The sequence below is a fragment of the Ambystoma mexicanum genome, chromosome 1p, assembly GCF_040938575.1.
Source record: "Ambystoma mexicanum isolate Mex_15411 chromosome 1p, UKY_AmexF1_1, whole genome shotgun sequence".
NCBI classification, from domain to species: Eukaryota; Metazoa; Chordata; class Amphibia; order Caudata; family Ambystomatidae; genus Ambystoma; species Ambystoma mexicanum.
In genome coordinates this window covers 654008894-654024829 of record NC_090921.1, presented here as the reverse complement: position 1 = coordinate 654024829, position 15936 = coordinate 654008894, and the positions used below count along the sequence as shown (strand labels likewise).

The 15936-nt window shown below is 43.8% G+C and overlaps 1 protein-coding gene across 1 annotated transcript in view; it reads left to right on the top strand.

Moving 5' to 3' along the window:
* The window catches only part of LOC138551759 (transcriptional regulator ATRX homolog), a 342209-nt gene that overhangs the window by 105017 nt on the left and 221256 nt on the right, over nucleotides 1-15936 (top strand). The window contains exon 2 of the mRNA XM_069642527.1: nucleotides 10967-11106. Coding sequence (XP_069498628.1) covers nucleotides 11049-11106 — 58 coding nt within the window. The 5' untranslated portion in view covers nucleotides 10967-11048. The remainder of the gene's footprint in view (nucleotides 1-10966; nucleotides 11107-15936) is intronic.

Below are 15936 nucleotides of genomic sequence, written 5' to 3'. Positions count from 1 at the left end.
TGCAAGGCATCCCTTTCATGTGCCAGACTCCCAACCTCGCTATAAAGCCCACCCAACAGACCCCTGTGCAGTATATCATGCCCAATACTAACAAGTGCCACATACCTGAGATTCTTGTGAGACTAACCCTATAGTTTAATGACAGTATTATAGTGGTCAAGGCCTTTAAACCTCTGACCTGTGTAACCCAAATGTATAGATGGTGTAAACCCTCGAGTGATTTGTATAACGACATGAGATACTAATAAGAGTCTTTTTGATCAACTGTTATTTAGTGCATGCATTATTCAGAATGTATTTTCTTAGCTTAGATAGTGACCACCGTGTTTCACAGCGACCTGACCTTCACCCATCCGGAGCACACTGTCTGACGTCAATCCTCCCACCAACCCAGCAACCAACTCGGAGGAAGAGATGATGCCCACACCTAAGCCACCACCACAGCTGACCAATCCTGGTCCAACGTAGCATCATATGTCAACTTGTAGAAACATTATATAAATGTGTTATAACTTGTATGTGGTCAGAGTGCTCTCAGAGATTTACATAAACTTTCCTTGTAACTCTCGCAGTCTGCGCTTTTGTGCCTTATTCCCTGTCCAGGGAGTGTCTGTCTTATTTATTTTACACCTGTAAAACAGGAGGGCACTAACACAGGGCATGCCACATCTGGGACTTTTATGGATGCTTGGCATGGAAAGGGGACTGTGGGGATTAGCCAATCAGGTGTTCTGGTTGTGCTTCATAGGAAGAGATGGTAATAGTTTTTTGCATTGCTGTGTGTAGTGAAGATGGCTGTGGTTGCAAAGATGGAGAGGCTCGGTGTGTGGATGGTGGGAGATTGTTTTATGACTAATCTGCAGAGGTACACAGAAATATGTGGCATTTCTGCCAACCTTGCATTGGAGGGAGTGGAGGCTCTTTGGTGTGGTGTGCTTGGGCAAAGTTTGAAAGGTTTATTTGCACTTTGTAAAAATATGGATGTTTTCAACACTCCAGATGTCCTTGTGGTGCATTGTGGGGGACTGTATTTGGGGTACGTTAGTGCAATAACTTTGCAGAGTGCAGTGAAGAAATTGCTGAAGGCACTAATGCAGCTCTTTCCATGTGCAAAGGTGATATTTTCCCATACACCACTTCGGGCTCTGTGGTCCTGCCCCAATGTCTTTGGTCTTCAACAAGACGCAGGAAGGCGTCTTGTCAACCAAGCCATATCTTATTTTTTTGCGCTGTTGGGATGTCATCATTCCCAAATGACAACGTTCTGGAGGATGGTGCAAGTCATTCTTTTTGTAATGGCATCACTTTGACGGATTGTGGCAATGAAATCTTTCTTGCTAATCCTCAGAATGCACTTAGAAAGTTCTTGTAAAATCATGTAGACTGCATTTAGTACGTAGAGCTAAATAATCTAAAAAGCCCCAAAAACAGATAAAAAAGCTCTTTTCAGAGCCACCACTAAAGAATAAATACCTTACCATGGGCCTCATTACGACCCTGGCGCTAAGGGGTCTGCGCCAGCGTTAGCTGCGCGGACCCCTTACCGCCAACTACGAGTTCCTGGAGCGCCATGGTCATTTTTCCGCCCGCTTTTTGCGGGCGGAAAAATCCATGGCGCTCTGGGACCTTGGTGTTAATTACGCCACCGTATTTTACGGTGGCGTAATTAACTCCTTCCCCACTCCCATTGAGCCCTATGGGGCCGAAATGGGAATGGGGAAGGGTAAATGGGTCAATGGGGACTTACCGCCCCGCCGACCTCGGAATGGGGCGGTAAGTCCGCCATCCGCCATGGCGTAAAGGGACTTTGCGCCATGGCCGGAAAGTCCGTCGATGGCGGAAAAAATCCGCCAGGGTCGTAATGAGGGCCCTTGTGTTTAATTTTCCTCCCCACCCCTTTGAACTGGACGATCTGTCCGCGGACCCTGCGGTAGTCCGCGTACGGCACGTGCCACATCCGGGTCTTTTGAGGATGCTAGGCATGGAAACGTGACTTTGCATTCCAGGGGATTGGCCAATCAGGTTTCCTGGGTGTGGTAGGCAAGGAGAGAGTGTGGCAGAAGGTCTGTTTGCTGAGTGGAGTGAAGATGGCTATGGCTGTGTCTTTCAGGAGGCAGAGTGTGTGGATTTTGGGGGACTCATGGATCCATTGGTTGAAGATGTATGCGGAGCAGTGTGAAGTGTATGGGAATCTTGGATTTCATGATTTTCATGTGGAATGGTATGCAATTTGCGGCATGAAGTGGGTGGACTTTCTCCCATTTTGTGGCAATTTGGTTACGCTCCAACAACTGGACATTATCAATGTTCATTGTCGAGGGAACAGTTTAGATTATGTAACCAGAATTTAATTGGTAAAATTAAGGAAATGTTCCCAACTCAGACTAATCTTTTCTCGCATTGCCCAGAGACAGATGTGTATGCACTCCAGTTCATTTTGTCCGCAAATGGAGAAAGCGAGGCGCAGTGTCAACAAGGCTGTGTGTGCATTTTTGGGAGATGTTGGAATGACGTTTTTCCATAATGAAAATATTAAATTTGGCACTGCCAACATTTTCTGCAGAGATGAAGTACATCTTACTGATGCTGGAAATCAGCTTTTTTTGCAAAATATCTAAAATGCTTTGAAACACTTTTTGCAAATGCTGAAAGAATTTTGCAGTAGGTTTACTAGGCCTAGTTTACTTTAAAACTTGAAAAAACTTTTCAAAACAAAAAATACAAAAAAGGCTCTTTTCAGAGCTACCACTTTCCCATACAAGTTGAATGCTTTTGATGACACCACCACTCACTTTTTTTTTTCAATGTCCACTGACTACCGTGCTGTCCGCGGTCTTTGAATTCTATTTTTGAACTGTGAAAGGTGGTTCTAAAAGGACCTTTTTTTTTATTTGTTGTGTTTTATATTTTTTTGCCTTTTTTCACAGGAGACACAAGGAAGGGTAGGGACAGGAATGGAGGGTAGGGAAGGGGCTCCAACCACAGGGACGAAGGGGCAGGTGGAGAGAGGAAGATGTTGGGTGGGCCTTAATTAGGTAGGGGACAGTGTTTCTCGTGCTCGCGGACCACAGCCTCGAGAGCACTTTGAAACTGCTCCCCCCTACAGAGCGGTGTGTCAAGGGTCGACTGTGTCATCTATGGCCTGCAAGTCTTCCGCAGGGATCCTCTGTCCCACAGGAGTGTCTCTTGTGATGGCAGGAGCAGATGATGAGGATGTGATAGTGGATGTCAACCTACCCACCCCTTCGAAAGGTACAACCTTTTGCACTGCTCCCTTGGTATTCAACCTTAGGTGTGGCCGCATGAAGGTGGTCCCGTAGCTATACAGACGCAGTTTTCCATGACTGAGTACAACTTTGCACTTAGTGCATCTAACCTTGTCTGCACGCACCTTGGGTACCCCCCAACAGTGGTAAAAATCCTCCACACCCAAGATTGACGCTGGGAGCTGGTGATAGGGATTTCCACTTCCTCTTCCTCCTCTTGATCCACCTCTGTATCTACACACCTGTTGCCCTCTCCAGGCCCTCCAGATGGTGGTGGTGGTGGTGGTGGTGAGGCAGCTGTAGCAGCCATGGAAGCCATTCTCAAGAAGTACAAAACAAAGCAGAGATAGGCAATATCATAATCAGAAGCAGGTGCTCACTCCTGGACAGCCAGAAACACAATGAGGAGCAGCAGTGGGTGTGTCCCTTTCAGGGGTGCTGTCTGCGGACTGCGCAACTATCCGCAGAGAGTTCAATACACACGCAGGGCTAAAAAAGTTACAAAAAGTTTCTAGCTCAACCAGGACATTGTCTAGGACCTCTGTAAGGGTGAAGTTTCGGCTTAAAACAGCCTGGATTGGCCAAAAATGCACTTTTTAACTGTCTGGCGGTACGGACAGTGTCTGAGGATACTACAGACATGCAGTCCAGGTGCAGTCTTAAGATGACGTCCCCGGACGACCGCGGATAGGACGGCTGTCCTGCAGACATCTATTGCACGGTAGACGGTGTGCGCATGTGTGCCATTGTCCATAGGACAGGAGTGGGGCTCCCAAACTAATTAAAAGTGTGACACGTACGAGCGGACAGTTTCAGACAGGCACAGTTTTCGGTGGGAAATCCAGATCAAATGCGCATGCGTCCAGGTGTCTGCAGGACAGGAGCAGGGTCCCCAAACTAATTGAAAGTGTCACACGTGTAAGCGGAGAGCTCCGGACAGGCGTGGTGTTCGGGGGCACAGCGAGATCAGATGTGCATGCGTCCAAGTGTCCGCAGGACAGGGGCGCAGTCCCCAAACTAATTAAAAGTGCAACAGGTGCGAGCGGACAACTCCGCAAAGGCACAATTTTCGGTGGCAAATCCAGATCAAATGCGCATGCGTCCAGGTATCTGCAGGATAGGAGCAGGGTCCCCAAACTAATTGAAAGTGTCACACGTGTAAGCGGACAGCTCCGGACAGGCATGGTGTTCGAGGGCACATTGAGATCAGATGCACATGCGTCAAGGTGTCCGCGGGACAGGGTTGGTGTCCCCGAACCATTTAAAAGTATGCCACGACCTTGCGGACACCTCGGGACAGGTGCGATGTCCGGGGGCACCTCCATTTTTGTTACGGACAGCCTGGACAGTCGCGCAGTACGCAGACTCCAAATGGGGCTTTTATAAAAAGAAAAAACACACGCACCAGCAGTACACACATACATATTTATTAAGACAAATAAATACAATCAATTAGGAAAGGGATGGGGTAGCAGAATGGGAAACATACACGGGGAATTGGGGTTTTCTACAGACTGTTCATGAGGGGAGGAAGGGATTGAGGTTTCATTTTAGCGTCTATGATTTAAGGAATTTGATGTGGATGATTGTTTGCAACAGGGTAAATGGGCACAGGTACAAGTGAGGCAATGGTATTGAATATTTTATTTAACATGATCTTTAACAAATGTAATTAACTGTACAAAATTATTGTTTAATTCATCCATTTTTGCAGATAGGTTTAGTAGTGCATTTTCTGCATTTGGAGTTAGGGGCTGTCTGTGGGCATCTTCTTGGTCATTTAATAGTAATTCGGGGCCACTTTCTTCATTGCACTATGTACTGTTAAAAAGAAAACCATGTTTTAGTGACATGTCAAACTACTTTATCGGGTTTAAATATTGTATTCTGTATCATTAGAGTTGTTTCCATCACTCATTTCCTCATAGGGGAAATGTTCTTCCAACCACTCCTGGGTGCTTGCCATTTCTGTTTAAAGAAAACAATACTGCTATTTCTTACAAGTCATTTACATATAACAAACTGTAATGGTACAGAAAGAAATATAGTGTACTAACTACTTTCTGTAAGGGTTTCTTCTGAGTAGCTTGGAACTGCTTGTGATTGTGTACGCAAGGTTGCACTGAGGTAATACTGTTAGATGTACAGTTCACCTTTGTGCTTGGTGCATTCCATTATGTTGTGCAACCTATAAAAATGTACTTCTGGTTTCTTAAGTACAGAATTTGTACACATTTTTTTTTATGTGCTACATATATCTCTTGTTGCTCAAAGTACATGTCTTTGCCAGTTGCCTTATACAACAATGTAAAGTAACCACTGTGCTTTTGGGCAGTGTGAATGCTGCCCGCAGTCCACGGACAGTCGCACAGTCCGAGGACCCTGTGGCAACCGTGATGTGTGACAGTATGATGTAAAGGACATGTAGACAAATTAACGGTATCCTGGTAAAATCCCATGAAATTCAGTGAAAAAACTTTGTTAAAGGGACATTATGCTTAAGTTCCACTAGTAAAAACCTAACACAATCAGTGGAAAAGCATTCTTGAATGGTTATTATGGTTATATGTAAAATCACCAGAAATTTGCCAGTTATGGTAAGGTAAGTAACCATAACTCACACCACCACTGTGCACTGCTAAGACTAACACCCACAACATCAAAGATGACATGACGATTATCACGTCCTTTCAAAGGGTTGTGTTTATAATGTTGATACAAGATGTTACGGGGGATTGTGAGATCTATACAAAACTACTTAAAATATGAATGAATGTATTAATGCAAAGAAAACATTATATCATAATGTTCTTCTGAATAGAGGAAGGTACTCATAAATACACATAAGAAGTGGTTGCAGCATACACTGTAGAAATTGAATATTTTTATTCTGCGAATTTTGCTTTGTGAAATCATAAAAGATATCCTTGCACAGTTTTCCGTAGTGGTAAGTATGGAATACATAGGTAATATGTCAAGACCTACTACATATGTGTCTTAGTACAAACAATACATACAAAGACCCACAGTGCATACAAATTAGAGGATTATGCTAGGTTTTTACTTGTGAAACTTAACCATAACGTCCCTTTAACACATTTCTTTCACTGAATTTGATAGGTTTTTATTAGTGCAACTTAACCATAATGTCCATTTAACAGCGGTTTTTCACTGAATATAAATATATATATATATATATATGTACATTTCTTGTATAACTTGAAATTTCACAACATTGGCCTTATTACTATTAATACATACCGTGAGGGTTATTCAAGAAGTTGTATGAGAATCACTAATTACTAATTCATCTTACTTCATGGGTAATAGCATTTTGCATGCCTTCTCTCTTAGCAATTGGTGCTCTGATGGTGCAATTTATCCTACAGAGGGAATTGTCACACCTGATTCATTCTGTCTCATCAGGCAGGTTTTTACACGCTGCTCTGCTCTGAACATTGCTCTGTTCCCACTGACTTGTGACCTTAATTATAATACATTTTGATGTGCTGCTTACGAACACAAATTGTTATATCTCTTTTGAATACAGGCTTGGAAACTCAGCTAAACTGATGTATTTTGACCAATCATATGCAGTGTCTTGTCCTTTAGCTTCAGGGTCTGATATCTCCCTTTGTTGCTGTTTCATGACCTCACTTCCGCAACTCAGGCCTGGAAAAATGCTCTCCCCCTTGCCTTGACCATTCACTGTGCAGCATTCATTTTTTGACTTTGAAAAGTTGCAATTTGGAATGATTGTGCCTCTTCTGCCAGAGTCTAGCTAGTGTTTTCTGCTGAGGGGATGGGGAGTTTTCATACTTCAGAGATAGTTAACTAGATCATGAGGCCTACATGTAATTTGTATTTAGCTAAGTTGTGTATCCTAAAAGCTCAGGAAATGCCGTTATGAGCGATGGGGTGCAGCATTCACTTGGAGCACAGGGTTAGAGGGGACATCTTCATGACAGCAATCTCAACCCCACTGTCACCCTCCCACTCTATTTGCCACATGACAGCAATAAGCACACTATCTGTGTATTTCACCTCACTCTCTGTTCCATACTACTCTGCAAACACAGGTGTCAGTAAATAACCTCTGGTAAATTCCTTTCAGTAGACCACCATTCAACTCATGTGAAACAGAAATGCATTAACATCATTAAGGCCCCTCCACAGTTCCATAAGCTCTGGCGCTCACTACTTCTCAGCGCTAGTCCCATGTAATGCTCATACCATTCGGCTTTAAACTTGATGTCTCAAGTAAAAATCAAGGCACATCCCTAAACATATCAGTTTGGGTAAGCCACTGTACCCACACGTTCCTCTCATTCTTCTTTCTAGGAGAGCTGCCCATCAACCTGAAAAGTCAACTTAAGTGAAAGTGGTATCCAGCTTGTGTGAGAGCTCACTTTTTCAATTTTGAAATTGTGCATGGTCCAATGCATCTACAGGAATATAAATTATCCTGTTGTCTTTAGTATGAGCTAGAGTGGGAGTAATCTGGAAACCGTAGATTGAATTAACTGGTAGCCAGAGACACACCATAATTTGCCCACAGGAAATGGTTAGCGGACGAGTTATAGAAAAAGTTTGGGTTTGATCTGAATATGTAATGTTAATGAATATGTGGTGTTTCACTTCTCCCTAGAATTAACCAGAGGTTTACATATCAGGAAACTGACCATAAGAATGAATCAAATGGTAGGAGGAGTAGCATGCTTCAGGTCTATGTGCAAAGGGCAACCCCTTAATATGAGTCTTAGGGTGTATGGCACACAAACAAAATCAGCCACTAAATACGGTGCATCGCTATGGGGTTTTATAGAAATCACTTCTGTAAGAATCTTTTTTGTCTTCCGAGACCTGCACCAAATTACGTGGTACATACCGAATAAGGTGTACATTTCTTGGAGAATGAATGGCGCACAGAACCAGTCCAGTGTTGTCCTGGCTGTGCATTTGGTCGAACTCCAAGGCCTCTCTTACGCAGAACATTATTAAAGAATTATTAATAACAGATTGTGCTTTTAACATTTCTTGCCTGATTTACGTAAGAAAAAGCCTATCCTCGTCATGCATGATGGACAAGTCAGTGCAGATATGTTTTAAAGAAGATTATCTTTCACGTCTAAAAGATAAACGTGAGTTCAGAGAACTTTCAATTAATGTTAACAATAAACATGCAATTATTAGTACTGTATATACTATACAGGAATATCTTACTTGGAGCCATAAAACACACTATAGATGGCTACTCACAAGAGCTTGTTTTAACTGTCTAGCAGCTGAATGACACTAGCTGCCCTTTATGCAATGAAGCAACTGAAGATCTGCTACAGTTTGTCATGTTTTGTCCTGCATAGCTGCAAATCAGAAATCGAACAATGTTATTGGTTTTAAGACAATTTGATTGGATCCAGTGTCGCCCTGCATTATGTTACCTTCTCTCGGCCAATTCACCGTGTACCACCTAGTCTTACTGTTGTTTCTCAGACAGGCATTTAAGAAATAAAGGGATCATACTGGCAACGCATGTACTTTGTATATACAATGCTTTCAACGGAAAATGTGTTCTACGATATGTCTATGGAAATATTAACTAATTTATTTATTTATTTTATTTTATTTATTTATTGCATTTGATTACACGCTCAATCCCTGCTGTATCACGACAAAAGTTACAGACATCTTAGTTATCATACACGTAAATTACATACATCTTGATTCTCGTAATCAGTTACATTGACACATACAATTGTCTAGAGGAGGGTCTTGTGGAGCAACTTTGTGTATTTAGTATTTATTGAATATTTTTTATTCAAATGCGGGGGATGGTATTTATAGATAATTCCATCACTGCCACTTTTTTTGGTATAGGAATTATTGCCATTTTTCCCACAAGGCCAAATTATAGTTTTTGGTGGATTTACTGAAGGCAAAATTACCAAGCGGTAAATTTGCAGATTCTTGGAGGACAAGTGGCAGATTTCCCTTCAGCTTGTTATGGTAAATGATCCACTTCACTTCCAAAATACCAGATTTACCACGCAGTAATTCAGACGGTGGTAAAACCACCAAAAATCCCCATTGAGTCCAATGGACTCCATAAACAGGAACTTGCACTGCCCTGCCACCATTTGTAACCCTATGATAAGTCCACAGGACCAAGTGGTGGTAACAGTAATCTAGTTTGGTGGCAATTCAGCGGATGTACCACCAAATTACTGCCAAACTCTGAATGAGGCCCATTGGCCCTTACTCCATGTTTAACGCTGAAGTGGAGGATTAACCTCCAGCATAATGCCGGAGGTAATTCCCACACTTTAAAACCAAAAATTGGCAGAATTACTGCTCACATTAATACAGCCAAAAAAAAAACACCCTATCACACTTGTAATCCTGTGGGAAACCCACAGGGCCAAGTGGTGGCCATTTTGTGCAATTGCCACCGAATTACTGCTAAACTCTGAATGAGGCCCATTTTTCTAATCCTGTTCCTTCCCCCCGCAGTCTCATACTATGATCTCCAGTACTGAGGATAATCTACCCTTGAGTAATCTTCCCTCTTGCTTGTAGCTGAGGATCTCCTCACTGTGGCAACAAAATACAACTTCTGTAACTGGTTGCCAGTGTAGTATGTATGGTAAAAAATGGGCATGTGGGAAAGGTATGGTGTTGAGATCCCATTCTGAAGGTGGGTGAGGGGAACATAATTGAGATCTCACACTTGATCCTGAAAGTAACGTTTAGCTGGCTGCATAAAGGCAGGTAACTACCCAGGTTTTAAAACATATCTCCAAAATGACATACCAGCTGGTAATAGCCGGTCAGGTAAATGTCACACAATTACTGTAATTTACACTCTCTGTCCACTGTGTCCCAGACCTTAGTTGGCAGATGTTTTACCCTGGTATTTAAACTCATCATCAATTCCTAAATGGGTGATTTTGACATGGCATCCTTCAGTTTATCAACAAAGTCTTTTCTTTGGTGAAAATTGCTTAAAGTATTACACTTAGTGCATTGTTGAAATAAACATTTGTGCCTTTGAAAGTCTTCTTAGCCATTTGAGTCTAAATTAAATTGGCTCTTAATATGGTGTTAATCCCCTGTTCAAAAGGCTGGAATGGGGGTTAACAACCCGGCAGCCCAAGTTATCGGGCCAAGCGATGCAAGGATGGATAACGAGCACACCAGACCATTACTCCCCCCCCCATTGCAGCACTTGGAATAGGGAATAAGGCTATTAGCACCCAGGATTGCCAAAGCAGTATTTTCCTTTGTTGAACGGGACACTGCGTGCGTCCTGTTGAACGAAGGAAAATATTTTTCCAAGATATAGCTGCCATAGTTCGGGAAGGCCAGAGCTCCGTTCAGAGCCTCTCTCTCCTTTGCATGGTGGCCTGCGGGAGCTAAGAAGAAAAACGGCTGCGGTAGCACGCACCGCTGCAGAAATAGGGTAATTGGGGGGGTGGGAATGTGTGGGAAAAAAGGGGCAGAGGTGGGGGGAAGATGGCGGCAGGTGTAACCAGCCATCAGGCAGCATGGAACGTGGGCTAAGATCGCCGGTTTCAGCACATGTTCCTAGCCACCTGATTGGCTGGCTCCCCCCACCAGGGTGCAAATGCTGTATAAGTAATACATTTTTCACTAGAGTAGCGACATTGAAGCTCACCCATTAGGCTTCCATTTCCTTACAGATGGTTCTGGATTCACCTGGTCCAACACAGCTCTCCTGAACTTTGCTCCTCCAATACGTGTTCGCAAGACATCGCAAATGACATGGGGAAGAGTTGTTGCAAGCACCAGCCCTCAGTAAAAGACATTGAAGAGGAAGACGGTAAGTAAACTCTCTGAATTTGTGTATTGCTTTTGAAACATGTTTCCATCCACCAGTAAGTTTTCTCGAAGAGCAAAGCTTAACAGATTATTTGGGAAAGAGTCTGTTGGGAAAGTCAGTTATAGATGGGTAAAAAGAAATGGAGGTGCTGTCATGTCAAATCCATGCAAAATAAACATGTTAAAGACAATGGGGATCATTACGACCTTGGAGGTAACCATGCCGCAAATTGCAGCATGGTTACCCCCTTACCGGGTACCGGGTCCGGGTTCCTTGAATTAGGAATTACCGGGCCATTCCAACCTTGGAGGAACCAGTAATTCCTCATTCAAGGAACCCGAACCCAGTACATTCCCATTCCCATTAGAGCCCCCATAGGGCTCAATGGGAATTTATGGGAATGGGGAGGGAGCTAACAATGGGCCTGTCAATAACAGGCCTTTTGTTAGCTCCCTGGTCTGCTAGCGGGACCCGCTAAGGGCACCTGGTTTTACCAGGCACCCTTTGCGGGTCCTGCGAGCAGACTCTTAATGGGGCAGTAAGGGGTTGACGGCTCCGGCACTATTACCGGCGCCGTTAACCCCTTACCGCCAAGGTCGTAATGACCCCCAATATCTGTATCAGTTGTACAAATTGTTCAAAGTGACAAATCAGCTATTGCCTTTTACACTCAAAGATGGCTTTCTATCTTTTGATATGGCCTCCATTGTTACAGTGCCACACTTTGCCATCCCACTCCATGGAATTTTGAAGCCTTTCCTGTCGGGATGTTATCAAGCATGGTACACCTGTCTGTTTCTTGTACAGATGGCTTGAATGTCAGCTATTCCTACAGTGACCACGATATAATTCCACATTTTTCATAAAGTAGAAAGAAGATCATAGTCCAATTAAAGGAATAGTGCACTCAAAAATTGTATTGTCCGGAGCGTTCAGGCATGTGCTTTTAAGAAAACTGGGATCGATCGTAAAAACATTTCCTATGGACCTTACCTTAGTTTTCCACACTTTTACACATGAAAAATCAACGAGCGGGACACAGCCATCTTGTGCTAATTGTATCCGTGTATCGATCGCCCTAAATTCAAGTGCCCCAGTGGCACTTAATCATATCACCCACCCCTGAAGCTGACATCACTAGATGCACACGGCCCTTTTCACAACGCAAATGCACGTCTCGTGTCAACATTCTCTGTGCACCAACTAATGATGAGTCTCCATGGAAATGGCAGGACGCCTCTTTCCTCAATGACTATAAACAGACCGTTTCTCATCAGACAACATCAGAGTTGCTTTTTCAATCGTTTCACTCTATATTTTTTGGATAGCTTGTGACTCGTTTCAGCTATCTTCATTGCACGGAGCCCCTGCGAACAGATACTTATACTAGCATTACTATTGATATCAATTTTGCTGCATAATGGCAACAATACAGCCCTACCAGTACAAGCCGGAGTATTCTGAGGCGGAATTACTTGATAGAGAAAGATGCAGAAACGATGGGGCAATGGACGACAGTTGGGAAGAGGAATCGATGGATCCTGAGCCAGAGCCTAATCGCATAGAAGACATTTCCACCTAGTGTACCTGCAATTGGGGCAAGGTCATGCCAACCGAGGAGGAGAACTGCTGCTGCCAAGAAAACTCTGGATGCTTGGCCTACATATCTGAGGACGATCCACCACCGCTATGCGTTACCAAGCTGCATGACTTCAAGGCAGCCTGCCTCGCAAGGTCCGTGTTGAGGATTATGATGGTGCTTATGCACGTACTTCACGCAACATTTCTCCCTCGCAATAAAGTAACGAGTAAGTGTCCTCTAGATGTGATGTCATTTTGACCACTGAGCCCACTAACATTTCATGTTTGTCTCCTATATTGTTGTAACTTTGATCTATCACTGACTAATGAATGTAGTCTGCCAACTGAGTACATTTATCGTGCTTTGGGGAAATCAGAGTGTTCATCCTATGCGTCTTTCACGTTCAACTAAGAAACAATATTTCTCTGTGCCCCACACGTTATGGATTGCATGGGTGTTCACTTTTGTTATGTGTCTACTCAAAACCCGAGTTGATTGATCCATGAAGTAACATTTGTACAAGCAACTATGCCATAGGATACAGGGTGCATTTTCAAGTAAGGTTTGTACACTTCTCAGGTTACATTTAAATACAGTATGTGTGTTTCTCTTCCACAGGTGGTACAAGCTGGTGGCCTACTGTTCACTAACTATGGTGGCTTTATCCGAGGCTTGGATTCCGCGTTCAACCAGTTATACCCGCCTGTGTTGTTGGGGCCATTTGCGCCCCATTCCCCAGTGACAGCGGACAGTACAGGGGATTTTCCCACACTGTTCCACAACCCAACGTATACAATTGGTAGTATATTTGTGCCATCAACATCAACAAAATAAAACACAAAGACCTTTTATGAATAGTTGTTTCAATTTTTTAGTGAATCAAGGACACGCTCACTTGTCTATGAGGGACATGAAAGAATGGTTGGTCCCCTTTTAGGCTCACCTCCTCTGACACAATGTACACTTCAAAGGTATCGTCTGCACTGGGGCCATTGTTCACATGGCCTCCCCAGACCCAGTGTCTCCAGGCACTCCTTAAGTAGACAGCACCCCTGCAATCCACATAAGTGTGTCTCCCTTCAGCAGTGTTCCGGCCCTTTTCCGCACGCCTCTTGCCCATCCATCCTCCCTCCACTATCAATGGCAGTTTTCACTTGTGCCGTGCGCTCCCAAGGGGGCTGTCAGGGTGGGAACGGCCAAGATGCCAAACACCATTTACACTTCTAAGATATCTTCTGCACAGGGGCCATTGTTCTCATGGCCTCCCCAGACCCAGTGTCTCCAGGCTCCCCTGAAGCAGACCGCGCCCCTGCAATCCACATATGTGTCTCCCTTCTGCAGTGTTCCGGCCCTTTTCCGCGCTCCTCTTGCCCATCCATCCTCTATCCACTATCAATGGCAGTTCGCACCTGTGGCCGCACGCTCCCAAGGGGGCTGGCAGGGTGGGAATGGCCGAGGTGCCAAACATCATGTACAATTCAAAGGTATCTTCCACACAGGGTCCATTGTTCACATGGCCTCCCCAGACCCAGTGTCTCCAGGCTCCCCTGAAGCAGACCGCGCCCCTGCAATCCACATATGTGTCTCCCTTAAGCAGTGTTCTGGCCCTTTTCCGCATGCCTCTTGCCCATCCACCCCCCCCTCCACTATCAATGGCAGTTCGCACCTGTGGCCATGTGCTCCCAAGGGGGCTGGCAAGGTGGGAACAGCCAAGGCGCCAAACACCATGTACACTTCAAGGGTATCTTCCAAAGAGGGGCCATTGTTCACATGACCTCCCCAGACCCATTGTCTCCAGGCTCTCCTCTAGCAGAACCCGCCAGAAACACACCCACTTTCCAAATCCTTTATAAACCCCTTGATATTTATCCGGAAAAGTTCTCGGGGCACTGGAAGTCAACTCTTGATCGTGCTACCTGTTCTCCTGCTACTACCTCCCCTGCTTGGTGAATCTAATTGTTTGTTAGTCAAGGTAAGGGCAGGTCACCTATTAACTTCATTATATTCGTCTCTTTGTGATCTCAAATTTTCTATCTATATGTACCCAGTAGGGTAATGTTCATTCATCTCAATGACTTTACCATTGTCTAATGTTTCAAGTGTTCTGATTTCGATATATAGCACATTTCATCAGTGTCCATTGTTATAGAACCGCATCTTTCTCGGACCATGTCTATAAGCATGTTTCCTTTTGATGCATGGAAGTACATTCAACAGACGAGTAACACGTTACGATTTGTGTCACATCAATCAATTTTGTAAGAAAGTTATCCCAGTCTATGGTCGACTACGCAACACAGGTTTGTCTTCTTTGACCAAAACAAACATTACATAGAAAGATGTGATATAATTCCATCAATCTCGTGCCTTTAATTATTTATACTTTTTTAATGCAGATCTTGTAGATTTTTTCAAGAATGCCTGCTTATATGGTTTTGGGTTGCTGTTCTAGGAGCCATGTCAAAAGTCAGGGCACAATCCTGCATACATTCCTGAAGGAGATTGATTTAATAAGAAGATGGGTTCGATATTGTGGTTTTGCGGTGGTCGAGATTGAAAGTAGAGCCCAGGCTGTCTTTGGAGACTTGCGCGCCAATCGTTTCCACATCTGCAGCCTGCACTTTACCGCAGATATGTACGACCAATCGGAATACTCAAAAAAGCGTCAACCCAGAATGTTGAGTAAATTGCTTCCAAATGCAATTCCAACTCTTTTGATGCACACGCTGCCTCAGGTGACTCCCGGATGATGAATTAGCTGTAGGCGGTGGTGTACTAAAAAGGTAACTTCATGAATGGATTGGTGCTTTCGGTGTAAATGTGTCTTACTAAAGTTTGCATATTTACCAGATTGAATTACATTTTAACTATACCACATTTTACTATACAACTGTCCCTGGTTTAATGGAGCCTGAAATGAAGTGATTATGACCATGGAAAATAATGCCATAGTGCCCTTCAAAAGAAGGATAATGTTTTCATAATTGATTGCTTGACATGTCCATTTATTTAGGAGAGCATACTGACGGAAGCACAGACCCTCGCAAGTGACGAAAACACTGACACATCCAGTATACCAATGGTGAGCCCTACAGACTTGCAGAAGTTCATATTCTCGACAGTTGGATCTTCCCACATATCTAATGCCAATCTAATTTTCCCTTTTACCACTTCATGACAATGCACTGAAAATGAAGGAGCAAGATTCTGCATCCATTTCTTTTCCGGAGTCAACAACAACTTCAAGC